We start from the raw sequence: 13,743 nt of genomic DNA on the forward strand, positions 1-13,743 counted from the left end.
ATTGTTTGTAAGCGACTGTATTTATAGCCACAGCACCATAGATGTGGTGAGTAAGCCAATGGCCATTCCTTAATGCAACACAGAACGTCCATCATGCGTAGTTTACAGGCCCTTTAAGAGGTGTTCTCCTTAAGAGTCTGGATGTTGGAGATTCAGCAGTCAAACAAATCTTGGCAAGTCCCTTTTTACACAAACACGTGATTAGGCGATTTAGCCGCTTGGTGCTACAACATACTTGTACTTTCACTGGAAGTGGAGCCAGCACTACATGAAAATTGGGAACCTATCAAATTCGTGAGTAATACCTATTATACCTTGTAGCAGTAAGAACTATTGTCCCTGTGCTGGTGGCGAGAATGGCACCAGGTGTTAGGCCCTCAGGGTCAGACCGGACCTGGGCTCAGCAACCTCAGTACTTGAGTTCTGGCCAGGAAAGAATTCAGAGCCAAGACTCAAACTCTAAGAGAAAGTTTATGTAGAAGGTCACAGAGGTAGAAGAAGTAAAGGTAGAAGACATGGGCTCAGGAAACAAGTTACAGAAGCAAAAGGGTCGTTGGGCTTAGGAGAGAGGAAGGCAAAGGTGGGGAGGTGGGGAGGCGGGGAGGTGAGGAGTGGGAGGCGCTGGTGCGCTGGGGCGGGAGAGCGCTCCGGTCCTCCATCCTAAGTGCCTTTAGGGCGGGGATTTTAGGGGAGGTCCCAGAGGTGGACCTCAATAGAATACTCATCAGCTTTCCAAGTGTGTCCTCGGATCTCCGGGTCTCCGCTGACTGGTCCGCTCAGGGGGAGGGAGTCCTTCGTCATTGCAGCTGGGCCTCTGGGCCCGGAGCTGAAATACAACGGAGGCCTAGCTGTTATCTCTGGGGAGGAAAGGTCAGGAGGTCGAGACCATGCCAGCCAGCGATATGCTAGGGAAGGAGAGTTAACCCTGCGGGAGAGATTCCTGTGTCCCCAGTTTCACCCATTGCTAGGCACCCGGGGCGTTCCACCCTGTGGCCTCTGCACCTGGCCCATCGTCCTTGCTCTGCTCAGGTCTGTCTGACTGCCTCCCACATCATACTTGGATTTCAAACATTTTATCTTCTTTCAGATGAGAACACACACACACACACACACACAAAACCTAAAAAAAACACACAAAATAACCCATACACTTTTCTTAAAGACCACTTGCATTCCTCATTTGAAATATAATCGAACTGATGAAACTACATTTCCACCTTAAAGACGAGTGAGTAAAATAATTCCAATCAGTGTTAATATGAGCTACAACGTCAGCCCAGCTACTTTAAAGATGACGATTTCAGATTTCCCAGGGCGCAACAGCGCTACACTGAGCTCTCACCACCAAGGCGAGAGAAAAAACCCACTAGCAAACACATGAGTTGGAGCCTTTGTTGTGAGTTTTAAGGAATCTTCAGATAAACCATATGGATTTAGAGGAGGCAGGTAGGAAAGCCAACGTTTGGGTCGTACCCTCCCTGCTGTGAACTGTCTCACAGACCCAGAGTTCCAACATTCTTGGTAAAGTAACGTGGAAGGATCCGTATATGCCACAAAGATTTTCACTGGCATGGCTGGGTGTCATCATCCAAGGATAGATGGCTGAAGAGAGATGGATGGATGGGTGGATGGATGGATGGGTGATGGATGATGGATAGATGAGAGGAATGACAGGTGGAAGAGTGTGAAGGCAGAAGGTGGAGGATGAGTGTGGAAAGACAGAAGGATGAATGGGCAAATGGAGAGATGGGAGGGAGAATGGGAAGGAGGAAGGAGGGAGGGAGAGAGAGAGGGAGGGAGGGAGGAAGGAAGGAAGGAAGGAAGGAAGGAAGGAAAGAAGGAAGGAAGGTAGGAAGGTTGGTTGTTGGCAGGGAGGTCGGGTGGTTGCGGAGTACAACCCATTGGTGACCTGGCTGTTGGCCCTGGACGCCCACAGGGAGCTTCCTGGTGCCCTACCTCATCATGCTCATCGTGGAGGGGATGCCGCTCCTGTACCTGGAACTAGCGGTCGGACAGCGCATGCGCCAGGGCAGCATCGGCGCCTGGAGGACCATCAGCCCCTACCTGAGCGGTGTTGGTAGGTGATGCCCCCTCCCTGTGTCCTGGGCAGCCCTGGTGCGGGTGGGAGCAAAGGGTAAGCACAAGGCCCAAGAGAGAGCCCTTGAGTGGGGTGGACAGACGGCCCAGGAGGGACTGACTGCCACAGAACATGGCTGAGCAGGGCTGGCTCCCCGTCCCCAGGAGGTGGGGACCTGCGACTGCATGGCTTCTCTGGACCGCAGGTTGCTGGTCTGTAAAGAGGAAACAGCTGCGAGCTGGGGCTGTGCCTCAGTGTCCTACTAACAACCACCTGGCGCTGCCCCCTGCTGGCCGTGAATGGCACCTGCTCTCAGCGAGCACTGCGTGTGCCAGGTGCTGGCCTGTAGAGCACATGCCACACATCAGCCCATTGAATCTTCTTCCCACCACTGAGAGGCTGTAGGGCGGTCATCAACATCTCGGGTGGACGGAAGCTGGGCGCGCCTGCTGCCCGACTGCCTGTCCGCCCTGAGCCACCTGAGCCCGGGTCCTGGGCACCCTGGGGAGATGGTTAACCTGCCTTCACACCCTCCCGCTCCTGGGCTGCCTCTGCCAGCAGGAGGACCTTTGACCAGCGATGCCCACGCTCTGTTCTGCCAACGATCCCGCCCCAGACAGGATGCTAGAGTGACATCCCAGGGGCAAGGAGGGCGTAAACTTGTCCGTGACTCTCTCTGGCGCAGGAGACATGTGCCCAGTGCCCTCACAAGTCATCTTCAAACCCTAACTGCCTCCCACCGTGCGTGGCTGTTAATGTTTAGCACGGAGGCGTGTGGTTTGACAGTCCGCCTGGGTGAGCCATCCCAGAGGGCTTCTCCGAGGCATCATCTGCTGCTTCTAGAAAAGAGGCCAGACGTTTGTGCCAAACGGGGGGCTGGTGAATGTTTAACCACCGGCTCTCAGGTGGGGTGCTGCGTGTGGTGTGAACACAACACCACGGCCAGTTTCAAACTCCCAATGAGATGCCCCGGAGCCAGGGGCTGGGCAGAGGCGCACACGGGGCAGCGCCTGCAGACACCGCTGGTTGTCAGACATCCCTCTGCCCTGCTGTCCTCTCCCACTCCCACCCCGGGACCCCTGCACCCGACACACCTCCCCACACCCCTGCTCCCTGCCACCCCAGGTGACCTGACGGGTGAGCCAGGAGGGGGCGACCACAGTGTCTGCCTCTTCCCAGCCCGGGTCCCAGGCGAGCTCTGAGCCCGGTTTTCTCCTCTGTGAGGGGATGATGACGCCCACGGCGCATACAGCTCTTAGCACAGCAGCTGGCACTCAGGGCTCCAAGAAATGCCACTCCTCCTGTCCCAGGAGCCGGGAGAGAAGCGGGGCGAGGCTAACCCTTAGCAGTGCCCGCAGGCCCTGGTCTCGGGGAGCCCCGCACACCTCCTGGCCCGGAGCTGCCGGGTTTCCAGCCGCCTCTGCACAGACCCTTCTTCCTCATGCTCTCAAAGAACCCCCAGGCCTCCCACCCCTCTCCTCCCACAGCACTTTTTTAAAAAATATATTTTTATTGATAGGAGAGGAGAGGGGAGAGGGAGAGACAGAAACATCAATGATGAGAGAGAATCACTGATCAGCTGCCTCCTGCACGCCCCCTTCTGGGGACTGAGCTTGAAACCCCGGCATGTGCCCTTGACCGGGAATCGAACCATCACCTCCTGGTTCATAGGTTGATGCTCAACCACTGAGCCACACCAGCTGGACTGCGGGGCCGAGTTCTGTTGTCATAGGGAGTCTGGCCCTTGTCCGTTTGTGTATTCAGTCTCTCTGACCCACGGTAGAGTTAGGACTGTAAGGCGTGTGGAGCCCCTCGCACACCCCCTCCCTGCCTCCCCCTACTCCCTACCTCATCTATGCCCTCGACAAAACCTCTGACTCCCTGGCTGCCTTCGGGGCTCCCACCACCTGCCCTTGGGGAACAGCTCCCTTCTCCTCCAAAAGCCTGGTGTGAGGCCCACCTCCCGCCCTCCCCCGGACCTTCGGCCTCAGCCCTCACCTCTCTGTGCGATGCTGTGTTGACCCCAGGACCCCCTGCCGTGGTCCGTCTGCCCACTGAACGCCAACCACACAGGCTACGACGCGGAGTGTGAGCAGGCCTCCTCCACCAAGTACTTCTGGTACCGGAAGACCCTCAACATCTCGCCGTCCATCCAGGACAGCGGCAGCCTGCAGTGGGAGCCCGCGCTCTGCCTCCTCCTGGCCTGGCTCGTCGTCTACCTGTGCATCCTGCGGGGCACCGAGTCCACTGGGGGAGGCAGGCGGGCGGTGCGCTGGCACAAGCCACTTGCCAGGTAACTATAAAGGTGGTCAGAGGTGCAGCCCTCAATCTCAAAACCAGGCCTTTCCCGCCCCCCAAAAGACGGGCATTTCTGGGCCGGCCAGCCCCACAGCCACACTGCCCAGTAGCACCAAGCAACCAGACAGGGAGTTTTCCCTCCTTTAAAACCCTAGATGGTTGAAGATTTCCCAGAGACACCTGCCCTGCTCTCAGGCCTCCCACGGGCACCGCCTGAGAGCTTTGGCCCCTCTGCCGTCCCAGTCACCCCCGAAGGTTCTGGTGATCAGCGAGGGGCAGCCTGAGCGCGGGGGTGTTGAAGTGCCCACACGCTCCTGTGATGGACGTGCTTGAGGGCGGCCCCAGTCCTTCCTGGGACCAGGTGGAAGGGAGGTGGAGGGCCGGCCTCTGCTCTGCGTTCCTCTTCCCTGTGGAACCAGGGATTTCCTGGCACTTACGGGCCTGGCGACCACGTCCTACCACCCGTCTCCCAACCAGACTCAGGACCTGACGAGACCCCATGCCTTCCCTGCTGTCCGCAGCCTGAGCCCAGACAGCATGGTGTTTCCGGGGACAGAGGGTCTGCTGTAGGCAACGGGCCTGCTGAGGGTCTGGCCACATCTCCCGGAGCCTGACTCTGCCCTCTGGTGCCCGCAGGTGGTGTATTTCACCGCGTCGATGCCCTACTGCGTGCTCATCATCTACCTGATCAGGGGCCTCACGCTCCACGGGGCCACCAACGGGCTGCTGTACATGTTCACCCCCAAGGTACGAGCCGGAGGGACGGGGCCTGAGGTGCCCCATCTTCCTGCCCCTTCCAGCGGGCGGAGAGGGCAAGAGGGAGGGTGGAGAAAGCTGTCCTGAACCCAGGAGGCTGGTGGGAGCCCCCAGGCCATGGGTGGGGATGGATGACCTTTGGGTGCTGAGTCACCCTCAGCCAGGCAGTCCCCAAGCCCTGTGACTTCTGGGCATTGGGTCTTCTGTCCACTCCCATCCTCGTCCTCACTGCCCCCCTCCGACGGCTGCCCCACGTCTGGCCTCCTGGCCCCGCCTCACCCCAGCCCCGCCCTCCAGCCTGTGGACTAAGTTATCTGCCCTGAGCATCATCTCGGTTTCCCTTCGGGGCAAATCCACTCTCGGCAGGGGTTTCGGGGTCCCTCCCCAGGCTCCCCACAGCCAGTCTTCGTCACGGTTGCCTTGGGGACAGGACGGGTTCTTCATTTAGCAAAAATGGCCCCTGGAAACAAATGGCTGTAGTGGCAGCCCCCCCGAGAGCCCCCCCGCTGCCACATCACCGGGGTTCAACCCAGACCTCGGCCTCACCACCAGGCACCCCCCCCCACCTCCATCTCGGGAGGCCCAGGCCCCTGCAGTGCCCAGCTCAGGCATCGGGGGCCTGGTTCCTTTTGAAATGATTTCACCCCACACTTCCCACTGCACACCTCCCCTGGGGAAGGAGCTGTGGGGACATGGCAGGAGGGATGTTTCATCTGCTAAGGCTGTGCCAGGCAGGGTCCCCCAGGGCTACCCTCCCTCCCCTGCCTGAGAGGTTGGGGTCCTCCCCACCCCCTTGGGCTTACAACCCTGTCCCCGCTGGCTTCCAGCTGGAGCAGCTGGCCAACCCCAAGGCCTGGATCAATGCAGCCACCCAGATCTTCTTCTCGCTCGGCCTGGGGTTTGGCAGCCTGATCGCCTTCGCCAGCTACAACGAGCCCTCCAACAACTGCCAGAAGCATGCCATCATCGTGTCCCTCATCAACAGCTCCACCTCCATATTCGCCAGCGTCGTGACCTTCTCCATCTACGGCTTCAAGGCCACCTTCAACTACGAGAGCTGCTTGAACAGGTAAGCTGGGCCGTCCGGGGAGCCGTCCGGGGAGCCGTCCGGGGAGCCGGGCCGCGAGGGGCAGGCGAGTCTCCAAAGCTCGAGCGGAAGGGGCACTGGGGAGAGGCGGACGCCAGGCACCCAGGGGTGTGGGGCACAGGGCACCCGCCTTGCAGTCCTCGATCCAGTGTCGAATGCAGGCTTTGCCCACTGGCAGCAGCAGCTGGAGGCCTGTGCCGAGTCAGCGTGTGCCCGAAGGGAGGGGCACCATGTACTCAGAGCCCTCAGCACGCAGGGCATCCCCAGCCTTCATTTCTTCGGCCCCAGAAGCAGCCGAGAGCTCCCTGGCTGAGCCGTGGAGATTCCAGAAGCTGCTCTTTGTGATCTTTCCCAAATTCGAGAAATACCCGCAGGCACCCTGTCCAACAGCGTGTCACTAGCTGCAAGGGGCTCCTGACAAGGTTAAATGTCAATTTAACGTTTCCTTAAACGGATGTAGATTTTGATTTAAACCAGCGATTCTCAACCTGTGGATCACGACCCCTTTAGCGGTCGAACGACCCTTTCACAGGGGTCGCCTAAGACCATCCTGCATATCAGATATTTACATGACGATTCATAACAGTAGCAATATTACAGTTATGAAGTAGCAACGAAAATAATTTTATGGTTGGGTCACGACATGTGAAACTGTATTTAAAGGGCCAGAAGGTTGAGAACCACTGATTTAAATCAATTCCTCAGGGCCGCATGTGGCTCCTGGGGGCCACAGTGGACGGCACGGACCTGGGACATTTCCCATCACAGACGTTCGGCCGGACAGAGCCGGACAGCTGTCACAGAGCCCGCTGTGCGGTTGGTCCCTCTTGTCACCACTGTTCCTACTCGAGGCTTCTTCAGAGCCCCTCTAAATACCTTGCCCTTTAAAAGGTCAGCAATGGCCCGGTCAACATGGCTTAGGGTTGAGCGTCCACCTATGAACCAGGAGGTCAGGGTTCGATTCCCGGATTGTGGGCTCAATCCCCAGTGTGGGGCGTGCAGGAGGCAGCCGATCACTGATTTTTCTCTCATCGTTGACGTTTCTATCTCTCCCCCTCTCCCCTCCTCTCTGAAATCAATAAAAGTATATTTTTTAAATAAAGTAAAGGTTGGCAATCAACAGATTCCTCTGGCGAGGACCTTACGTAACGAGAAAAGAGGAGGCGGGGGGCAGCGGCCCTTCTGATCGCGGGGGTCACTCTCCTGCTCCGCCCGCAGGGTGATTCTGCTGCTGACCAATTCTTTCGACCTGGAAGATGGCTTTTTGACAGCCAGCAACCTGGAGCAGGTGAAGGGCTACCTGGCGTCTACCTACCCCGACCAGTACAGCAAGGTGTTCCCACTGATTAAAAACTGCAGCTTGGAGTCGGAGCTGGACACGGTGAGGCGCTGGCAAGGCCTCGGGGACGGAATTCTTCTCCCTCCGCCTCTTCCGGGAGAAGGGAGGACGGGCCACCCTCCCCCCGGCTGCTGCCCGGGGACACTGGTTCCTTTGGGTGCTCCGTGCCCTCGTTTCCTCTTCCTTTTAAATGTTGAAAAGGCAGAAAGTACAAAGAATCCTATAACCGGCACCCACGGGTCCACCACCTGAAAGAACCATTGTAAACACTTGTCATTAGGGGCTCAGACGGGGCGCTGGCCTGCAGGTGGGAGAGCCAGCTCCGAGGTCCCCCACAGCTTAGCGTCGGGGGTGTCCGGGGAGCCGTGCGTCCCTCGGTGTGTGACTGGCGTCTTGTCCCCGGCGGCAGGCCGTCCAGGGCACCGGCCTGGCTTTCATCGTCTACACCGAGGCCATAAAGAACATGGAGGTGTCCCAGCTGTGGTCGGTGCTGTACTTCTTCATGCTGCTGATGCTGGGGATCGGGAGCATGCTGGGCAACACGGCCGCCATCCTCACGCCCCTGACCGACAGCAAGGCCATTACCCGCCACCTGCCCAAGGAGGCCATCTCCGGTGAGCGGCGGGCGGGGAGGAGGAGGCGGGACTCGGGGAGGGAGGATGGGGGGACCAGCGACCTCACAGGAGTCCTGCCTTCACCTTCTCCTCCCCCTGGGCAGTCGGGACCTGGCACGTGTCAATCACCCCATGCGTCTGGCTCTCCACCCCAGGGGGACAGGAAGTGGCCACCCCGACTTGGGGGAAAGGCCAAGCTCCCCAACCTGGCACCCCGAGCTCCCAGGCCAGGAGAGACGCCGCTTTGTCCTTGTTTAATTGAGGCATAACCGCTGCGGCGTGTACATTCCTTAAGCACAAACTCAGTGAACTTGGCGTATGTATCCGCCCAAGTAACCACCACCGACCCAGGTCAAGTCCCCTCTGGTCTCACTGCCACCGTTTTATGTTTGTTTCCCCCTTTGTTGGGCTCCGTGTACATGAAATCACACGTATGTGCTCTGTGTGCGGTCTACAACCAAACTCTAGGAGGCCCACCCACACTGTGACAATTAGCGATCGGCTGTCCCTCTCCTGCCCCTGTGAGAAGCCATTGTAGGAGCAGACACCCATCTCTCTACCATTCTGCCCTCTGTGGACAGCAGCGTTTTAGGGAAGAACCTGACCTCCCAGTCACTCCGCCTCCCCTCTGCTCCACTCCAGCCCTGTGCACCCAGCCCTTCCCTTGGTTACACCGTCCACAATGTCCCTTCTCCCAGCCCAGGTCTTTGAAGTCCTGCCCACCCTTGGTCAGTATCATAAATTACCATCTTGTAGTCTCGGAAGGTTAGAAAGAAACAGATGGGAGGGCACCGTGAAAATGCAGGCTGAGTTCTTCCTTTAAAACACTCTGTTAAGGGTAATAATGGCACTTTGGAGTTTTGAAGTCCTGCCCACCCTTGGTCAGTGCCCTCCGCATTGAGCAGCCGCCCCACACCTGCAGCCGTATCAGTGTGCTGTTAGCTGCTGGCCACACGAACCCCCTCTCCTGTGGGACCCCTCAGGCTGGGGCTCGGTGGCTGGTGTGACGTCGGGTAGCAGTGGAAGGGCAGGAGGGAGCTTAGGCCAGTACTTGGTGGGGAGCCCAAGAGAGGCAGCCGAAGGAGACCCGGACAGGAACCCAGATTCTGGAGGCAGAGGGGCCTTGGCTTCCCCATCTGTAAAAGGGGCTCCTGATTCCTGTGGGGGCTTAAGTGCTCAATGCGTGGCAAGTGCCTGGGCCGTGGTGGGAGCTGTGTAAACATTCGACTCTTCCCTTCTGCCCGCACCCCTCTGGTCAGGCATGACTCCTCTCTAGGAAGTCCCCAGAGGGTTGCCCGCAGCTCACATCTCCAGCTCCAATTCACAGCCTGGGCCAGATCCCCTAGAGATGCTACAACCTTCTCTTTTCCATTGAGCTGGTGCCCCCTGCAGGACAGCTCTGTGAATTACCATCAATGCTGCCCGCTGACGCTCCTTGGGACACCTTCCTCCACCCTCAAACACACACACACACACACACACACACACACACACACACACACAGACATATTCAGAGAGACCAACACACATGGATGAGCCCATCAGCCGGGTCCCCTGGCTGGGTGCAGGCAGGTGAGCCGTGTCTTGGCCCAGGTCTGGTGTGCCTCCTCAACTGCGCTGTGGGCTTGGTGTTCACCTTGGAGGCCGGCAACTACTGGTTCGACATCTTCAACGACTACGCAGCCACCCTGTCCCTGCTGCTCATCGTGCTGGTGGAGACGATCGCCGTGTGCTACGTGTACGGGCTGCGGAGGTGAGACCCGCCCCACCAACTGCTGGGCAAGCTCACCCACAGGAACAGCCCTCTCTCGGCGGGCATCGCGTGTTCGCCTTTAAGCTTGGCATCTTTCAGGGCTTTAATCTTCCCCCAGATCTCAGCTAATTCTCTGCCTCACTTCCCCCTCAGCTGGCCTTCAACCTTTATCTTGCCTATTTCCTGTGCTTTTACTTTTTATTAAAGGACTAGAGGCCCGATGCATGAAATTTATGCAAGAGTAGGCCTTCCTTTCCCCAGCTGCCAGCACCGCTTCCCTCTGGCACCCGGGACCCGGTCTTCCCTCCCAGCCCCGGCTTCGTCCCCGAAGGGCGTCTGGTCTAATTAGCATATTATGCTTTCATTATTATTATAGATATTGGGCCCATTGACCCTGTGAATCCCAATGGCTCCAGGGGCCGGCAGCCCTGCCTCCGGGCACTGGCCGTTCTGACCCTTGGCCGACACCAGCATTTTTTTATACATATATTTTTATTGATTTCAGAGAGGAAGGGAGAGGAAGAGATAGAAACATCAATGATGAGAGAGAATCATTGATCGGCTGCCTCCTGCGTGCCCCCTACTGGGGATCGAGCCCGCAACCCGGGCATGTGCCCTTGACTGGACTCGAACCCGGGACCTTTCAGTCTGCAGGCTGACGCTCTATCCACCGAGCCAAACCAGCTAAGGCCAAAACCAGCATTTTTCAAGCTCACTGACCAAAGTCCAGTTGATAACCCAGACCTTAAAGTCTGGCAGATTTGGGATGTATGGTTCTCAACCCTGGCACAGCGCAGCCCTGGTGCTGGGACGTGTGGCCGGGCTGAGAACCACGGATCTAGAGCAGTTTTCAGACCTGGGCGTGCACTGGAGCCCCTGAGGACTGGTTCTCACATCCCCCTCCCCCTTCATCCCCAGGGCGCTGATTAGGTGGGTCCAGGTGGGGCTCTAGCTGCAGGTGAGTCTGGTCCCAGATCGGCAGCATCAGGGAGCTTGTTAGAATGCAGGATCTCGCCCTAGCTGGTTTGGCTCAGTGGATAGAGCGTCAGCTTGTGGGCTGAAGGGTCCCAGGTTCGATTCTGGTCAAGGGCACATGCCTGGGTTGCAGGCTCGGTTAGGGGCATGCAGGAGATGCTGATCAGCGACTCTCATCAGTAAGGTTTCTCTCTCTCCCTCGCCCTTCCTCTCTGAAAGCAATACAAATATTTTTAAAAGAATGCAGGGTCTCAGGCCCCCAAACCCCTGGGTCAAATCCACATTTTGGCACATGCAGGGGGTAGAGGCCCATTATGTTTTGGGAACTGCTGCTCGAATGAGAGCCTGCTCAGAAGGACTGTACCCAGTCTTCCCCACCCCAGGCTTTTATCATCTTCCAAACTGATCTGGAGGTGGGTCAGGGGGCCAGCTGGGACCGTCTAGGAGCCAGGCCCCTGGTGCCGAGTGTCCCACTGTGCCCCTTGGAAGCCATTCTGAGGGATTTCCACGATCAAATAACTCCAGGACATAAATTAAAGCCAGATTTCTTTGCTGTAGGATTTCCCAGACCCTTGAAGACAATTGTGAATCTCAAAGACGGGGTTGTAATTTGCAGTATTTCCAAACTTTCGTGGTCAAGGAATGCCTTTTTATCGGCCCGTACTCCTCCCCCAGAGCTAGTAACACTGTGAGGACTTTAGTGTTAGACTCACCCCGTTTTCCCGAGAAAGAAGGGTTTCCTGGGACATTGGGGCTTTTTCAGTGCTAAACCCAGGGAAGTCCTGGGTAAACTGGAACATATTGGTCATCTAGGAAATGCCCAAAGGAACAGAACCTAGAGCCCACTGGAGGCGCTGGAGAGGGGTACAAGTCCATCTAAAGCGGGTGTTGGTAAATGGTCGATTGGACGGAGAAACCAAAGGTGCCCTGGGGATTTCATAAGCAGCCAGATATGGGAATGACCAGCAGAGGGTAGTCTTTCTGCTTGGACGGGGGACGGCGCCATCTAGTGGCCACTTTGCAACAGTGCCATGCGGCCTTTCTGCAGCTCTTCCCACGTTTCTCTATCCAGGAAAGTGGAGGGCTGGGGAGGTAACGGAACAAGAGAACCCAACACTTTCTGCCTTGTATGGTCTTGAAAATCCCAGTGTTCACATTATGCACATGAGTCTTCGTGGCCTACAGCCTAAGGTCTGGCTAGGTCAGCAGCCACACAGGGGCAGCTAGAAGCTCATGGGGGAACTTAAGACAGGCCAGGGGTGGAAGTGAGGCAGTGGCTGTAGTTGCACCTGGTGACAGTTTCACTCCGCCCCAACCCCACCCCTCCTTCAAGGCTGCCTCTCCCGTCGTGCGGAGCGGTTTTAAAGCCCTTCGGCTGGGTCAGCATTTCCCAAAGTGCCGAAGATCCTTTTCATACGTATTTGTGTGCACGTTAAAAATATACAATTAGCCTATCAAACCCACAAAAGAATGGATGCTGTTATGCTATTGCTAAACTTAGGCAAAAGAGTCCATTTAAAGGAAAGAAAGGAAATCTGCAGGCATGATTGAACACAGTAGTAGTCTTCGGGCAACTACACCTGGGCGGCTCCAACCGCTGGGCCATCACCCTTGAGTCCCAAGTCTGGCTCTCCATCTGCCCCAGAAAACCTGCTGTGGTTTCAGGGGACAAAAGAGAGTCCCCTCTGGGGCGTTTGTAATGGGGTATAGAGTCGCTGGCAGACCCCATGCCAGGAGTTGCCCTGGGGGTCCCCTGGCATTGAGGCTGGTTGGACCCCTGTCCCAGGCTCTCTGTTCCTGCCATTGGTGGGAGCTGCCCTCTGGTCTATGCCAGCAGCCTCCATCTGAAGGTCGGCACCAGAAAGATGTCTCCTGATGTCCACTTATCTGCGGGTAATCGCTTTGCACCCCGCTCTGTGTCAGCCCCTCTCCCCATTCCATCCCCAGAAGGAGTCAGGGAGGGCGGCCCCATGTTTGTGTTCAAATCTCAGTGGAGCCACAACAGAATCTCCCCAAGCGAACAGGGATGTGCAAGCTGGGCTCCCCCTCGCTCCAACATCGTGGCTAATCCAGACTTCCCCGTTTTCCAAGCAGATTTGAAAGTGACCTTCAGGCCATGACTGGCCGCACTCTGAGCTGGTACTGGAAGATCATGTGGGCTGGCGTGAGCCCGCTGCTCATCATCAGCCTCCTGCTCTTCTACCTGAGCGACTACATCCTCACGGGGACCCTGCAGTACCAAGCGTGGGACGCCTCCCAGGTACCTGCCCTCCCGGGGCCCCAAGCTGCCTCCAGAGCACAGGCCTTAGTTTTCTGAAACCAAGGAGTTCCTGCCATGGCGTGGGCAGGTCGTTGGTCACAACAGGGCAGCATCAAAGCTATGGTTTCAGTGCTAAACCCAGTTCAGTGCTCATCGTACCTCAAAGCCCAGCACACAGCCTCACTGGCCCCTCTTCAAGTGCTCAGTAACCCCTTGTGTCTGGTGTCGGACATGGCTCATTTCTATTGGTCCAGAAAGTTCTACTGGACTGTGCTGGGGTAAGGGCCAACCCCCACGTCCAGCTGCCCTGCCCGACATCTCAAACATAATCACGTGCAGTTATTCTTTTTCTTTTAAATATATATTTTTATTGACCCCGCGTACGCGCTGGCCGTCATCGGGCTGCTCGTGGCCTCCTCCACCATGTGCATCCCCCTGGTGGCCCTGGGGACTTTTGTCTTGCGCCGCCTCAGGCGGGGAGACCCAGCGCCTGTGGCCTGAGGACCGGCTCCCGAGGCCGCCGCCCACTTTCACGCTATTAGTTCCAGGTGGAGCCTCCGCGGCCGCTTTGCAAGTATTTACGC

General features: G+C 57.4%; 1 protein-coding gene across 1 annotated transcript; it reads left to right on the forward strand.

The window, feature by feature from the left end:
• The first annotated feature begins 1,427 nt into the window (after nucleotides 1–1,427).
• Nucleotides 1,428–13,216, forward strand: SLC6A20 (solute carrier family 6 (proline IMINO transporter), member 20). The gene is made up of 9 exons (XM_015561254.1): nucleotides 1,428–1,446; nucleotides 1,937–2,073; nucleotides 4,105–4,328; nucleotides 5,008–5,122; nucleotides 5,959–6,200; nucleotides 7,437–7,599; nucleotides 7,967–8,171; nucleotides 9,765–9,924; nucleotides 12,994–13,216. Exons 1-9 carry the CDS (start codon nucleotides 1,428–1,430, stop codon nucleotides 13,214–13,216), a joined length of 1,488 nt encoding a protein of 495 aa, XP_015416740.1.
• Nucleotides 13,217–13,743: the final 527 nt, after the last annotated feature.

Source organism: Myotis davidii, unplaced genomic scaffold, assembly GCF_000327345.1.
Source record: "Myotis davidii unplaced genomic scaffold, ASM32734v1 scaffold395, whole genome shotgun sequence".
In the NCBI taxonomy this organism is placed as follows: domain Eukaryota; kingdom Metazoa; phylum Chordata; class Mammalia; order Chiroptera; family Vespertilionidae; genus Myotis; species Myotis davidii.